This window comes from Salminus brasiliensis, chromosome 10, assembly GCF_030463535.1.
Source record: "Salminus brasiliensis chromosome 10, fSalBra1.hap2, whole genome shotgun sequence".
Classification (NCBI taxonomy): Eukaryota; Metazoa; Chordata; class Actinopteri; order Characiformes; family Bryconidae; genus Salminus; species Salminus brasiliensis.
Genome location: NC_132887.1, coordinates 36,633,171 through 36,649,977, shown reverse-complemented (window position 1 = coordinate 36,649,977; position 16,807 = coordinate 36,633,171). Strand labels below are relative to the sequence as shown.

Here is a 16,807-nt window from a genome sequence, read left to right as displayed (position 1 = left end):
GTTATGTTGGAGGCGACTGAAGCGAAGAAAAGAACCAGAGATCCGATCATGTGGCAAGTCGGCTGTTGCTGGTTGCAGTGTTGTGATTGTATAAGATTTAATTGCTTTAAACTCCTGATGAAAAGGAATGCTAACTTCTCCCATGTGTGAGCAAAACAGACTGCTGTTGGAAATCAATGCATTTGAAACTGAACCAGTGTCAAGTGGGCATGTGTATTCAAGCGCACTGGTCTTCACCCTGTGTCAAATTCCTGTAAGTGAGGATTTGAGTTTTCTATGAAATGGTTACTTTAAAAACTCATTTTAACTATATTATTTATATTTTAAAAAGTCATTATTTTAAAAGGAAATCAACTAATTAATACATTTGATCTATTTAAATTATTATATTGATTTCTAAATGTATATTAATATATATTAGTATATTATACTAAATGAAAAAGTTAATTTCAAGTCAATTAATTTTCAGATAATAAACATATATGTTTAGAAAATGTTATGATGCGAAGAAAAAATTGAGAAAATAAGGCACTGTTTCAAGATACTAAACTTTCACAGACTCTGCTGTTCAGGGAAAGCCCGCTGCTAGATTTTGAAACATTGCTGTGAGGATTTGATTGCATTCAGCCATTGCAAGACCCATCAGCGTGGTCCGGTATCGTGGATGGAGCTTCAGCACTTCAGAGACGTTCCACTCCACAGAGCCAATGCTGGCAGTTTTATATATATCGCTAATAAAAAGGGTGTCCAGAAACTTCTGAACAGGTTGCGTATCATCAGCGCAGACACTCTGATCTTTTCCTCCACAGCCTCGTCCGTCGAGAGGAAAGAGTGCTACTACAACCTGAATGACGAGAACTTATGTGACAACGTTCTCACAGACAGCGTGACCATAGAGGAGTGCTGCTGCACGCTGGGAGCCGGCTGGGGGGACAACTGCGAGGTGTTTCCCTGTCCCGTCCTTGGAACAGGTAACGTCACTTCCTGTGGAATAGGTGACAGTACAGTATAATTGATGAAGGTTATAGAGCAGTCCTACATTTTTAAGCCCCTTAAAAGATTTATTAATCAGTTAATCATCTTCAGACTGATGATCCAGAAGCTACTCTGCTTTTTTTTTTGGTACCTCACCAACTTTAGTCTGTTCTAACTGAGCTTCATCCATAGCCTGCAGTTATTATCACCGAAACCAACCCGCTCTCAGACTAACTGTCCACACCTGCTGTGTTTCCCACAGATCAGTTTGCTCAGATGTGTCCGGCTGGTCTAGGCAAAATTCCAACTGGGGACGCTGTGTTTGGAGTTTCCTCTGCCGACAGCTACAAAGGTTTCCCGTTGCTCTTTGCATTTTGGGCTATTTTTTGTGTGTGTGTGTGTGTGTGTGTGTGTGTGTGTGTGTGTTTCAAGGGTTACTGAGTTGAGCAGAGTCTCTGGAGGAGTAGCAGTCCCAGACATTTGTTAGCATCTGACCCACATATGTTCTCTCTCTCTCTCACACACACTCACACATGCAGACACACACACTAATTAGAGCTGTTGTGTCCCTGCTTCCCAGTCTGGGGAAAACCTCAGCGCTCAGGGCCAGTCTAATGCACTGATTTAATTTATGAATGCAATGAGTGTGCGGTTAGCTCCGGCTGGCAGCAGTGCAACTCAGTATGGTGCGGTTGGAAACTGTGTGTGTGTGTAGATGTGGGTGTGTGGGTGCATATGCGAATCTGTGTGAGCTGGGAATTACATATCCTCTACATCTGCGACTGTGTGCGTCTTCAGTTGCCTTTGTGGATGACTCATCATATTAGCACCAACCAGAAGTAACAGATACACACAATGATCTCTGTAGACTCTTTGGAGAGAGCCCACCTGTTAAAATGTGCCCCATGGCCCAAAGCTCCGGTTCTGATCCAGCTCCCTGACTGCTCTGAGAAAATGCTCAGCGTGTTTTAATGACGACTGCAGTCTCAGAATTATTCAACCCCTTTAGTACTTGGCACCCTTTTGTTGTTCTGACCTGCCGCAAACGTGACACGTAGCCAGACACCAGCTTGAGGAATCTTAGCCCATTTCTCGTAGGCAATGTCCTCCAGTTCTCAAATATTTTTGGAGTCCCTTCTGCAACCGCCTTCGTCATATCCCACCACAGATTTTCTATGGGGTTCAAGTCAGGTGTCTGGAACTGCTACTCCAGAGTCTTCCAGGACGACTTCTGAAACCAGGCTTGGCATCACGATCTTGTTGGAAGGTCCAATGGAAGTCCCGCTTCAGCAGAAGCTTTGTGATTCTATTCTGTGGAGCAATGAATCATTATCAAACCTTATCAGCTCTGTGGATCAGCTGCATGTCTGGAGGATGAAGAATGAAGTGTACGCTGAAAAAGAACACCCTGACTACAGTGGAGTATGGCGCTGGCTGCTTTGCCTACTTTGGAACTGGAACCCTGCAGAAGGATGGCTTGGACTTCACTGGACCTTGGACCTTCCAGCAGGACAGTGATCCCAAGCATACCTCAAAGTCCACCATGGTTTGGTTTCAGAAGAAGTCCTGGAAGATTCTGGAGAGGTTGTCACCCGACTTGAACCTCATATACAATTGGGAAATGGGATTTAGAGAAGGTGGCTGCAGCAGCAAACCCAAGAAAAAAAATATCTCTATAAAACTAATAGTGTACTAATGCATAGTGGCTTCTGTTGATTGTGTGTGTGTGTTTTCATCAGACGCCGACGAGTGTGCCCTCTTTGAGACGGAGATTTGTAAAGATGGCTTCTGTCTGAATGCGCCAGGGACATACGAGTGCTACTGCAGGGCTGGATTTTACTACGATGAGGTCAAACTTCAGTGTGTGGGTAAGAACCAGTTCCAAACCACCACATGCTCACTACTGAGTGGGCTAGTGTACATCCGAGTGCTCTGTGGAGGTAGAATTCATTTGTTTGAGGTATATATGTCTTCATATAAGAGAACAAATATAGATTATTATATATTATACGTTGTACACCAAAAGGTGCTCAGATATTCAATATTTCAGCTATTTTAGAAATATACCTAGTATATTAGTATTTGGACAGTGACCCACTTTTTGTAAGCTCTATTCAGTTTCGTTGGCAGACACACATAACCATGCCATAACACTGCCTCCACCATGTTTGACAGATGATGTGCTATGCTTCAGGTCATGAACCTTTCCTTCCCTCCACCATACTCAAGTCAGTCTTGGTTTCAGCCATCCCTGTAAAAAGTGGAGGGACCATTTAGTTCACACCTAGAACTCAAGTGTGCATTTCAGTCACATTATGAATTGAATTGAGGTGGTGTGCAGAAGCAAAAGTACAAGAATGGTCACTGTCCAAATACTTATGGACCTGATTTATATAGGTTATAGAGCTTAGTATATTGTTTTTATTGTCTGTATTCCACTACTTTGCACAGTCATCGCTCCACAGAACAGAATCCCAAAACTTCTGAGGAGCAATGTTAGGGCAGGATGGATTCAATCTAGTATCAGGAAATCCTAGCAGAAAAAGTCAAGCCCTCTGTGAGGAAGCTGAAGCTTGGGCATCATTGGATCTTCCAACAAGACAATGAGTCCAACAAAGCTTGGTTTCAGAAGAAGTCCTGGAAGATTCTGGAGTGGCCGTCACAGTGGCCTGACTTGAACCCCATAGAAAATCTATGGTGTGTTTCTATCATTCTCAATTATGCTAAAATGACCAGAGTGAGAGAAATCTAAGACGCCACAATGTGTTGAATCATTTCTTAAAGAACTGTAGCTGTAGAGGTAAACATACCAGCTAAAACACTAATATTTAGGTCATAAGAGTGTTTTGCATGTAATCTTAGAAGACTGACTTTGTATGAAGCCTCTGTTTTGGTTGGCCTTTAAGAAGGTCACCACAGCCTATTGCCTGGATAGAGTAACAGTAGCCTGTTTATCTTTGTGTGAGTGTGAGCGAAAGTGTAAGGGTGTATATGTCTGTGGTCTCTATGACCATTGCCCTTTGAGTAGTGTGTTCTAAGTGTAGATGGGGGCTGTGTATGCTTTGGATAGGCGGTCCGGCACCCGTGCTGTGCTGCTTCAGAATGTGCAGGGTCTTATTTGTGGTGAGGTTAATCACCGGCAGGGGCCTATAAACTCTATTTAGGCTAGCATGTCAACCTCGCATCTCATGCTTGTGGCCTGTGTGTGTGTGTGTGTGTGTGTGTGTGTGTGTGTGTGAGAGAGAGAGAGAGAGAGAGAGGGGTCAAAGGGCCATGCCCTGAGTCAGTGTTTGGGTGGGGAATGTTCGAAGAGAGACAGCAGGTTTGTGGTGACACAAGCATGGTGACCCAAACCACAGGACTATGGCAAACTCCCCCCCCCCCCCCTCTCTCTCACACACAGACACACACACAAAACATGGACCAAATCCAGCCTCGTCTAAAACCCGCCACACCACGGCATGCCTCATGTCACAGAGCAATGCCAAACCATCTTCCCTTCCCACTGCCTTTATAAACCCAGTCTCTCTCTCTCTCCCTCGCTCTCTCTCTCACACACACACACACACCTCTGACTAATTTCGGGAGTGTGTTTAATCAATCTTAGTAGTCTGTCAATATAGATATAGGGTTAAGGAGCTACTGAGGCCGACATATAATCACACACACACACACATACATATGTAGGTACTCATGTCCTATATGTGTTGTGTTTACACTATATGTCCAAATGTTTGTGGACACCCGTTCTAATAAATGCCTTACATACTTTATTTGTGGACACAGATGTGCAAATGCACACACAGCTTGTCTAGTCCCTGTAGAAAAGTAATGCCAATAGAATAGGACTCTCTAGAGCAGATAAACCTTGAAGCTATTGGCACCATGCTGCCTAATGCCAGGCATGGGCTAAAAGGCTATAAGGCTCCCCAGCATTGAGCAGTGGTAGAACTGTGTTCTCTGGAATGATGGCTGGTGCGTCATCCGGTACTTTTCAGATGAGCTGGGGACTTGAGGATGAGGTGGGCTGGTGATCATTCAACGTCCTGACCTCACTAACACTTCTGAAATCCTCACAGCAATGCTCCAAAGTCTAGTAGAAAGCCTTGTGATTCCAGTCAATCCAGCAAAAGCAGGTGTTCCAATAATTTTGTCCTTACAGTGTCTGTCACACCCCTACACATACACACACACCCTGCTTAGCTACTTTGCTCATGCCTCAGTCACTTATAACGACGGGCTGAACCAGCGTGACCCGCAGCCCCTCATTCCGTTGGCCCGCGTGTTTTCATTTGCGGCCTGAATGGGTGGGGAGGTGTATTTCTGAACTCGTTTAACACACGCTAAATGCATATAGCAGCCGCGCTCTGCAGCCAAGCCATTTACATTTCCTATTCCCCTTCCACTGTAAAACCACAAGGCTGGTGTGTGAGCAGCATGCGCCAGCCAGCCTTGCATATTTCACAGATATGAGTGTGTGTGTGTGTTTCCAGGATGAAAGTTTATTAATATTATTGTTATTTACCTTTAGTTTAGCGTACACGCTACCAATTAACACTGTGTTCATTTACTTATGGCTTAAAGCTCTCTCTCTCTCTCTGCAGACACAGATGAGTGTTTAGATGAGTCCAACTGTGTGAATGGGCAGTGCGTGAATAACCATGGCTCCTACCAGTGCTTTTGCACCCCTCCCATGGTGCTAGCTCCCGACAACAAGCGCTGTATTTTCCCAGCTGTTGCAGGTAAACTTCCTAGACTGTAAACCAGAACTTCCCAAATCCAGCATTGGAGGCCCCAAGCATATGCACAATTCCACATATCCATGTGTTTTCCCTTGGCTAGCACATCTGGTGTGTTCGAGTAGGGATAATCTCAAAATGTATAGAGCATGAGGTTTTAGCAATGGGTAGCCAGAAGTATCTGGACACCCCTCCTGGTTATTGGTTTTAGGTGTTTTAGCCATACCAATTACCAACAGGTGTATAAAATCAAGCACACAGCCAAACTTTAAATGTGCCGCCATCACAGGATGCAACCTACAGCTCCAACAACAAGGTTTGTGTGAAAGTTCTGCCCTGCTAGAGCTGCCCCAGTCAACAGTAAGTCCTGTTATAGTGCAATGGAGGCATTTAGGAGCAACAGCTGCTCAGCTACAAAGTCAACGATCATTCTAACTAGTTCAACCGCACCCACCTTGTGCCTCCACTCACTGACCACCGTGTTTTCACAGAGCACAGAGAGACGCCCGTGTTCCAGAGTGTTTGCTGGGAGAGTGTGACCGAGACGATGGTCTGCAGTAAACCAATAAGTGACCAAATGACCACATACACAGAGTGTTGCTGTCTGCATGGAGATGCCTGGGGCATGGACTGTGCTCTCTGTCCCCTTAAACACACAGGTATATATATACACACACACACACACACACACACACACAGGATTTCTAATGAATTTCCCATTCGAACCCTCTGTGGTGCTGAAAGTTGGATATTAGTCCCACTTTCAGTCCTAAAACTCTTCACACTGAACATACTGCTAATGATGCATTAAATATATCCACCTTATTTGGCCACACCCACTTTTAGGAATTAGTTGCTTCCACCTTTGTGTTAGAATTTCTGGTCATTTTGTATCAGATGTAGGAGCAGACGTGTGGACGCTTCGTCCAGTTATTACGACACACCCTCTAACTGAGCATGCTCTACCACTCGCTGTATGTTTACTTTCCCCGGGGCCGTGTAATCTGTATCGGGGGATCTGCTGTAGCACCGGAAGTTCTAACACAAAGTAAACAAAGGTGGCCACCCCAGTGTTTAATGGACAATAAGGTGGATAGCCCACACTATTTATACACAATAATAAACATTCTCATGGCTGTACTTTCCTTAATGAGATTTGGGTTTCTTAAATAACATTATATGCAAACTGATACAGTGCCATAAAGGGTATTTCTTAAAGGTGGATTGATCAGTGTTTTGGGGGAGCCCTACTTTAATTTTTGGCGTTAATCACATTTAAAGTGCTGTTGAACAACTGTGAGAGCTGGACGGACTGTTTGCTGTGTTTTGTGTGGTTAGTGGTGTTTGTTAGCAGCTCTGCTGTTCTGATGCTCACTGTACAGGGCTGAGTGATGTGCTCTGAAGAGGGGTATCCAGACAGTGATGTTGAAAGTCTTTACTTTGCTTCCCCATCGAGACGCGCTAGTTTTACACCTTCTACGAATATTTGTGTTCGAGTCAGATATGGTGGTAAGGCAGACTGACGAATAGAGCACACAGAGTGGAGTACAGCACTGGCTCTAATGGGCTCTAATTGACAGCTGTGTGTGTGAGCTCCATAGGAAGTAACCGCAAAGCTCGACTGCAAGTTTGAATCCCAAGCGATGGCTCTCTCCTGACATCACTTCAGTGTGATGCTGGCTGGCATCAGAGCAGGGTTCCTCTGAGCGTGTTGGTTGACCAGTGACGTTGCATTGGTGGAAGTTTGAGAAGAGGCTTGGCTGGTTGCCGGAGGCATGTGTCAGTCCCCCCCCCCCCCTAAGTTTTCTGGAGAAAGTTTACATGTGCCTGGGGAAAGTACTAACGATTTATATTATAAAATCTAAAAAAAAAAAAGGGGGGGGGATACAGTTTACTCAGGTTTTCTTAGTCTGGACCAATTCTTCATGGCACTGTATGTAAATCAAATAGTCCAGTATTTCACACAACTTGTTTCCAGGCTTAATATGGGCATGGGAAAACCTAATTGGGTCATTGGAAAACATTGCCATAAACTGAACATGGCTAAAGATGGACTTATAAATAGAATCAGACTGGAGCTGGCATGTCACATGCTTGTACCATCAACCTCTTCAGACATTCAAGACGGATCTGGAACAAGTATAAAATAACTTTGGCTGACCTCTGTCAGATACGGTGTTGAGGAAAGACACTGTAATGCAAACATACTGATGGAGAAACATTAGCTTCTCGTCTCCAGACAAAACAAAACACAAGGAACTTCCTCCCAGGTGGCCAGAAACATGTTTTCTGTTGAACGGAAATAGATTTAGACTGCGGTACCTTCCCAGTGTGCAGGCTTGTGGCCAAAATGCAGAAAACGCTCTTGCACACAGGGTCTTGTCGGGGCCGTCTAGGTGTGTAGCATTATTCACTGGAGTATTAACGTGGTGTAGACGAGCTTTCCCTGCTCAAACACACTAACTAATCAGCTCTTTTCTGATCAAGGTTGTGAGTCTGGCTTCTTAGTACACACAAAACACTACAAAATTTACTATGGCCGCTCTGGGGCGACTGCCCACTACAGAGACTAAACAATGCGGAGAGACGACGTTAAAGGCTTATGGATGAAGGTCCTGTTTAGGGATTTGGAGCAGATCGAGTTCCGCTGGCGTTTTACGCCTCATTTGGCATTCGAATAATTCCATATGCGACCGCGCTTCCCTGAAACGATTGGATGATTGCGGGCATGTCATCTCGCTAATGTAGCGCAGACGTTTTCCGGTCGCTGCGGTCGCAGTAATTAGAAACACGTTACCTGCTGTGACGGGACGCCCCAGCCCAGGCTGATGAGAGAGACACAGCAGAGGAAAGAGACAGACAGACCACCGCCACCTGGAGCAGTGGGGGACTAAGTGCCTTGATCAAGGGCACAACCTAGATGGTCCTGGGACTTGAGCCCACAACCTTTCAGCTGCTGTATAATGGTGTGTTTATGCTTGTAGGTAGGATCCCTTTGGTCTGAAGTAGTCCTGGTTTGTGCTGGATCCTTACACCTTTGACCACTTTGACCACCAAGGACCAGCTTAGAACATCAGACACCAAATTCTGTGTTTAAGGGGCCAATCCAATCCCCTCCCACTTGCAGCTGGGAGGGTTAACATGCACTCCGGAATGGTTCAGGGATTGAACCAGCGATCTCCCAAAGATAGGACCACTGTCTATCATGTCCCTCACCCTCTCTCTGTCTTTTACTTTTAGCCGACTACGCCTCCATGTGTAACCTCCCGGGCTCTGTATCCAGTAGACGGCCATATGGACGCGACGCCCTGGTTGCTGCTCCTGTCCATGAGTATGACGTCAGCCCCGAATATGGGCAGCGACCCGTTGACCCTGAACCGACCTTCTACGAGGACTATGACAGCCCCAACAGTGAGTGACACAAGACTTGCCCATTCCCATACTCTCTCTGTGGAAAGGTCTAGGGCCACAATTACATTTCCAGTCAAAACAGACGCTTGGATGTAAGACAATCCGCTAGAGAAACTCAAAGTCAAAGTTAGATCAAATAACTCCTAGCAACCATGCCAGACCTGGTAGACCCGCGAAACTGGACTCGAACAGCACTCGAAGCTTTAATCTTTGAGAGAGAAGGAATCAAGCTTCACTCATCTCACTACAGAGCAAAAGCCACAGGTGTTTGTGCCCATCCTTCCACTGTGAGACGATGACTCAGCAGTGTGGAGCTGATTGAGAAGCTCTTACTGAGAAAGAAAACAGAAAAAAAGCAATCAGCTCAACTGTGGTTCTCAGAACAATGGGCGGACCAGCCCAGAGTCCAGACCTCAACATTGTTGAATGTGTTTGAGATGATCTGAATGGTGAGAAGAAGAAAGTGCTGTGACTGAACTGGAGGTGAGGAAACAAACACAAACACCTTGTTTGGAGTGTGGTCCTTTATAGGTAATTGACTCTAAACCTTAGCCCTAACCTTAGCCACTATCCTGGCCCTAATCTTAACCTTAATCTCAACCCCAAACCCTGACCTTGGCCCTTTATTCTCAGCCTGATCCAATTAGGCTCCAGTTCCAGCCTGGTGTCAGCAGCAGGTCTGTAGCATCTGGTTGAGGATGTGGAGATGGTCTGTATTAGAGCTGTTAGATGATCAGTGCTTTCTGAACATCAACACGTCTGATCTTGAGACTTCAGATAAAGTAAAGAACAGCTGGACTGAAGTCGCTGCTACATCACTGAGACGGTTATTTCATCTAAAAGGGAGCACTCCAAATAAATACATATTCTGCTTCTCTTGCTGACGCTGGGAAGCAGATAACTTCTACTTAGGAGAGATTTAAAAGAGCTACATTTTGGGTGGAGGATTGGAAGCCCTTCTTCCCAATCTAACGTCCTATTAATACCGTGTCTATAATGGGGTAAGTCCTCCACCCAGTCTCCTCTGAATCATCATGCTGAAGGCTTTGGTTCGAACCAGGAAAATGGCTGTTTTGACTGGAAATCGATAAAAAAAAGGTTGAAAAAGGTTCATTGAAGGTTCCTCCACAGTTTCAAACTGAAGAACCTCCAAAAGCTCCTCAAGCAATTTATACTTTTAGAGAGAGCGGTACTGAGGGAGACACTGTTAAAAGTTAAACTGCCCTTAAAGGAGCGTGGCAGTATTAAAGAACAGGCTATATGAATGTATTAAATCCCTTGCTAAGCTGAAGCAGCTGCCCATTCACAGAATCACTGTAAATCATAACCGGCGGCACGACACAGATGCAGCAGTGTGTGTGAGTGTTTCTTTAAGGGTTTAAGAAGCTTGGTGGTGACTGCGTCTATATTACTTCAGTCGTCTCTGTTCCAACAATAATGAGTTCCACAGCGATACCAGCAACTAAGTCATCCTGAGCTGGAACTGAATACAGCAGAGTGCAATTGCTCCTGACACCATGGCTCAGATTTAAACCCACTTCACGTTTCCAATTGCCAATTCGCTGATTTTGGGTCACTGCTATGCTTCTATGTGATTGGCCGGAATGAAGTGACACACATATTTGAGCTACTCTGAGCCGCTTCCCACAGAGGAGAAGACTTAACCAGCTTCTGGAGCTGTGAGTCGGTGGCTGCTGCTGGAAGTATGCTAACAGCATGTTAAGGTCTAATAACATGCTAGCAGTCATTGAAAGCTATTGGGGAGCAGTTAACATAATCACACTGGAATATTATGAAGTGGCTTTAACTAACTTCTACTGATTCTGAAGAAGGGCGGCGCGTTTGGGGAAGTGTTCTCTTCAGAATTGGACGAAACTGCTCCAAAACAGTGACACAGCTTTCTGCTGCCATCCTGTGGTCAGTGCTGTAACTGCAGCCTAGAGAATAATAAAATAACTAAATATCATATTAGGTTTATAAAAAAAACAGCTAAATATAGTAGTGTAACACACAGCACAAATAAACATTGGAAAAAATTAAATGCAATATTTATAAATGCATTTTCTATATAAAAATAGTGTGTGGCGCAACATAACACCACTACCTGCCAGTGAGCTACCACACCATCTGGGTGACTATGCTGCGCTACATCAATAAGAGTCCTTGGGCAAGAATCCTAATACTAGGTTGGCCCACCTCTGTAATTCGAGTAACCTTGTAAATCGCTCTAAATAAGAGCGTCAGCTAAATGCCATTAATGTAAATATATATATATATATATATATATATATATATTAGAAACATTACTTTTACTTATTAGTAAAATAATTTAAACAAAATAGTAAAAAGAAATCTGAAATGCTAAAGTAACATATAGTAAAATGAACAGCAATGAAAACCAGAGCAAAAATATATTATATAAAATACATTGGTGTATCGTGTTATGTGCATTGCCAGTGTCAAAAAAAAGTCTGTCACCCAACATAGTGCACATGACATTTATCTGATTGAGATATATATATATATATATATAGTGCTACAGTTTGAGTGTGACCTCCTGCCTCCTACTGCACTGAGACCATCAGTCTGGAGGTCTCATTTTAAGGGGAATAAAAAACATGAAGTGAAGTGAACAGCCTCTCCTGACCGTTCCAGTGACTTTATTGGACGTCATGGACCCAGTCCCTCAGAAGCATCTTGGTGTTAAGATCATCTTTACTGGTAGAGAGAGTGTTCAGTGTGATACTCACTCAGCCCTGATCAACGCACTCCGTATCATTACCCTATCGCGGATCTTTGCGCAGTAATTATATACCCGCATAAAAACACTAACAAAGCCAGCATGCTCTTTTATTAGCATTTAATATTTTAATATTATATGACTTAACAAATGTAGGTAAAACTGCGTCCAGCCCCTGGGGGTGGTGGTTGTTTGTAAAGCAGTTTATGTTTAATATTAAATGATACTCCAAATCAGTAATCAGATGATGTAAATATGCTCTGTTCTGCTTCCAGCAGGTCGGTATGACTCATTCGAAGGCTTGCGGGCCGAGGAGTGTGGTGTGTTGAATGGCTGTGAAAATGGACGCTGTGTGAGAGTGCAGGAGGGCTACACTTGCGACTGCTTTGATGGATACACGCTCGACATGTCTCGGATGGCCTGCATCGGTAAGGACAACTACTACTCTACCACAACAACATTCAGTCAGACGTTTTCACGTTTAGAGGAACATCTAAACAAGCCTGATGAAGCTAAAACAGAACCTTTTGGCTGCGATGAGCAAAGATATGATTGGAGAAAAAGGCTGCGGAATTTCATCAAAAGAACACCTCTCCAACTGTTAAGCACTGAGGTGGCTTGAGCATGGGTTAGGCTTGTGCTGCAGCCAGTGCCATGAGGAACATACTACAGGTAGTAGGAAAACCGTATAGACAGAGCTTCAAGCCATCACTGTCAGACTTCTCAACTTCCCTCTCCCGCTTCCCTCACACTCCTATCAGGCTACTGCTGCAAAATACTGTATACATAAGAACTGCTATCTTCTACCTACGCCGACTGCATGTAGCTATATGCTATAGCACATTACATACCTCTGCACCGTACCCCCCACCACACTCCTTCAGTACTGAGAGCTGTGTCGGTGTTGCAGCATAATTTCGCTCCACTGTGTACTGGTGCTCAAATGAAATGACAATAAAAGCCTCTTGACTTGGCTTGAAAACAGCAGTGCAGCAAGACGCCAATCTCAATTTAGGAAAACAAATGAAACCCCAAACGAAAACATAAAGACGCTTAGCTGCAACACGGTCACCCAACGAGGCTGTTACTAAGCACTGCCCACTGCCCAAAACTTTTGCTTCAGGCCCTTTTTCTTGTTTCCTTTTTGAAACCTTCCAGACAAAGAGACACTCTTGCTTACAATACAACAGAAATGCTACACCTTCAGCTTCATACCTTTCAGGAATCAAGTTCTATCTGTCTATTTGTCTCGCTGCCTCTGCTCACGCACAGGAGTTGCTGCGCTTGTGTCTTGCAGATGTGAACGAGTGCTCGGAGCTCAACAAGAAGATGTCCCTGTGCAAAAACAGCAAGTGCATCAACACGCCGGGCTCGTACAAGTGCCAGTGCTTGCCGGGCTTCACGCAGTCCGACCGGCCCAACTACTGCGTCCCCAGCCGGGAAGGGGAGATCGTGGCCAGCTCGACCCGCACCATCACAGAGTGACCAGCAGGGGTCGCCCTGAAACACTACAAACACTCTTATTTAATCTAAGCCCATATACTCTGCACTGTATGAATAAAAGGAAAACAGACAAACACAAAAACAAACAAAAGAGAAAAAAAAAAAATAAAAAACACCAGGAGAAAAAAAAGTCCTACTTGAGAAGATAAATCTAACATTGCTATTGTTTTTATGGTGCGACGGCGCGAGAAAGATAGAACTGTATAAAATAGTATGTTTTTATTGTCTGTCTGTTTGTCGTCATTTTTTAATTTGTATTGTTTTTTTTCTCTTTAATTAGAAGGAGTTTTTTTTTTAAATGTGCCGAGAGGACCTCAGGCACACAAACGACAAACCCTATGAACTGAGCACTGGGGGATAATCTGCTTTATTTACCCGGGCCGAGACGCCACCACGGCGGACGTTTTATTTTACAGAGAGGCCGCCCGAGGCTCTTCTTCCCTCCTCTCCTCTCTCTCTCTCTCGTTTTCTCCCGGTCTCTCTCCACCGCTTTTGCCTTCTCTAACTTACTTCCCGTTTCTCTCGCACCGTCTCACGTGGCCTTCCTTCAGTACGGTGCTTAAAAAGAGAAAGTCACAAACACCACAGAATGTCTCTTTTTAGCAATAGAACAAACAACGTGATGGAAATAAGCTTGTTTTTTTCTGTGTCTGTTTTTTTTTTTTTAAACTAGGTCTTTTTTATTAATATTAAAAGGCGAGCTACTTCTGTGTCTGGGACATCGGACAACAATGACATTTTTGTATCTCTCTCTTCCTCTGCCCTGTGGAACAGGCGTACTTCCATGTTTGTCAGCTCTGGGAGAAAGAATAGCTGATCTGGAATCAGATGTCCCCTAATCCAAATGCTGTGTTCTGCAGTGTGCAAACCTTTTAAAACTGATCCCAGATCAGATATCCTGCTCCGTGGAGTTTGATGAAATGTGCTTTTTTTCTTTTTTACACTTTTACACTTCCCTTCCCTTCCCTCTTTGCTAAAGTGACTGTATCCTATCTATTTGCCTACAGCAAGATAAAAAAAAACCCTTAAAAAAACAAAGCGTGAGTAAATGGGTAACACTTTGTTTTGTAGTCCTTGAGGGTTTAGGTATTGATCAGGTCCAGCTCCAAAGTGAGAAACGTGGCAGTGAGTTTGTTCCCAGTCTAACTGAATGGCACTGGAACGACAAACTAATAAGCTCCATTTAATATTATGATTTTGGTGTGAAATGGTTCAGCATGGAGAATCTTACCAGCTCCAGTTTCTTCACAGTAGTGCTATGGTCCCATCTACATATCTACCACCACCAGGGAACTTACTCATTTCTGCTGAGACTTACAGTGTGTGTAATGATGTGGTAAAATAGTGGTGAAGCTTCACTATGGCCCAGGGGTTGCAAGTTCAAATCCCGAGCCATGCTGCTTTACCATCAGTAGTCACAGTCAGAGAGAGCACCCCCCACCCCCCGGAGTCTGATTCTCACACTTGACTGGTTAGTTCCTAGAACTTGGGGGACTGTAAAAGAAAAAGTGTCACTAATCAATGAAGTGCCTCTATCTGTTCTTTTGGTAAATCCGTTCACTGCGTTCGACCGCGATGGCGAAATAGTCTTGCCAGGTTGCAAAGCTGCTGCTATGAAACAGCCGTGGGATTTTTTTTTTCTTTTTTTTTGTACATTTAAACTGAAGAGTTTGATAAACAGTTTATGTATTTGTAATTTGTACATGAATAAATAGCTCTTGTATGATTATCCATATAATGTATATTAAAACTCTTTTAATAAATCACAAACTGTGATATTTACACATGCCTTTTTTTCTGAATCATTTTGAATTTTTTGTGAATAATTTTATATCTTAATGCTGATCAGTTAATTATTATAACTAGAAATAGAATTATTGCATTACTGCATTCTAATTTAGTCTAATTCAGAGACGTAAACAAAGTTGTGTCAGGTCGGTTTAGCATGAATTAGTTAATTGTACAGAAGCTTAACAAAGTTGTAGAAGCTTACCGAGGTCTATGATAGTATAGATTATTAAGTTTTAGGCACCTGTGAAAATCCTCTTCATGAGAGTCTAGTATTATTTACGGTAAGGTACGATATGGTAAAAATACCATCACGATAATTAAAGACATTTTCATGATACACAATATTTATCACCTCAAAATACATCAGACTAAAAACATCAGCAACAGACTGAACTACTATTCAGATACTCTCCCGTACCGAATACAGTGAAGTGCACTTCATCTAATTTAATCAGTCTAATGTAAAACACTGTTTGTAATGAAACCTAACAATATCATCGATATTAAGCATAATGTCCAGCATGAGATGATAAAATATGGTCATATTGCTCAGATCTAGTATTATTTATAGTTATCATACAAAACCTGGTTTAGTAAATCAGTGTCAGGAATCTGGAAAGAAAAATCTGGAACCAAGAAACTTAAATAACTTAGTTATTTAAACCCAGTCCAGAAGCTTTCTTCACAATAAGAAAGTTATGCTCTTTTTCTTTTATCATGAACTTGAGTTTTAACAAGCAGAAACTCTTATTGCCAAAATAAATGGTTTTAAATAGTGTGATTAGCATAAACCCTCTACATACATACATGGGCCAAAATCCTCTCTGGTGCATCAGGCACCAGGCAGATTATTCGTAACCATTTAATTACATTTATTAATTGTTTTCTACCCAGTTTGGAAGGTCAATTACCCAATCCCTGTTTGTGTGAACTCTCCTCATCACTAGCAGTGCTCCCAACTGCCTCTTTACCAGCCATCGCTAGGTAGCTAGAGCTCCAATACAACAGCTAACAGACACCTGTGCTGACCAACATTACAGTAGGAGTGATGTGAGGAGGAAATGCCATCAACCCACCCCATCGGACTTCGGCTGCTGATGTCAGGCAGCAGGCACCGGGATTCAAGCCAGCGATCCTCAAATCACATTATTCAGTGATTATAAACACCTAATGAAGTCCGTATGTAGGTAGCTTTCATGTTGATTACTGTATTTGTGTGAGACACCATAAATGAACTGGCCACTTTATTAGAAACCTCTACTTTATAGCCCCACATGGCTGGTGTCTGTTTCCAAATGCACCCACAACACACCTATTCTCACTATCTCTCCTGTCTAGTCAATAGTCCAGTCCTGTGGTCAGAAACTGACCAGTGGCAACAGATGGGTTATAGTGTAACTGTACAGCTATGCACTACCTATACGCTAGGAGGAGCCCATAAAGTAGCCATTCAGTGGACGTACAAGGATGGTATAACTCCACAGGATGTCATGTCTTGGTGTCCAGTCCTGTTTCGGACAGACGGTGACTTGCTATGTGTGTATTTTATCAGAGCTAACCCCACATCCTCCTGTAATCTGTTTGTTTTGTCAGTCGCTCACACATCCTGTTGTGGGAGTGAGTAAGTGTGTGTGTGTGTGTGTGTGTG

At 43.5% G+C, this 16,807-nt stretch overlaps 1 protein-coding gene across 7 annotated transcripts in view; it reads left to right on the top strand.

Moving 5' to 3' along the window:
* ltbp1 (latent transforming growth factor beta binding protein 1) overlaps positions 1-15,095 on the top strand; it is a 133,592-nt gene extending 118,497 nt beyond the window's left edge. For 4 of the 7 annotated variants that reach the window (XM_072689976.1, XM_072689973.1, XM_072689977.1 and 1 more), the window contains 8 exons: positions 810-971; positions 1,238-1,327; positions 2,715-2,843; positions 5,580-5,717; positions 6,206-6,373; positions 8,955-9,125; positions 12,141-12,293; positions 13,163-15,095. In XM_072689976.1, coding sequence (XP_072546077.1) covers positions 810-971; positions 1,238-1,327; positions 2,715-2,843; positions 5,580-5,717; positions 6,206-6,373; positions 8,955-9,125; positions 12,141-12,293; positions 13,163-13,350 — 1,199 coding nt within the window. In that variant the 3' untranslated portion in view covers positions 13,351-15,095. The remainder of the gene's footprint in view (positions 1-809; positions 972-1,237; positions 1,328-2,714; positions 2,844-5,579; positions 5,718-6,205; positions 6,374-8,954; positions 9,126-12,140; positions 12,294-13,162) is intronic. The other 3 variants (XM_072689978.1, XM_072689972.1, XM_072689974.1) reach the window with 2 other exon arrangements.
* The last annotated feature ends 1,712 nt before the right edge of the window (positions 15,096-16,807 follow it).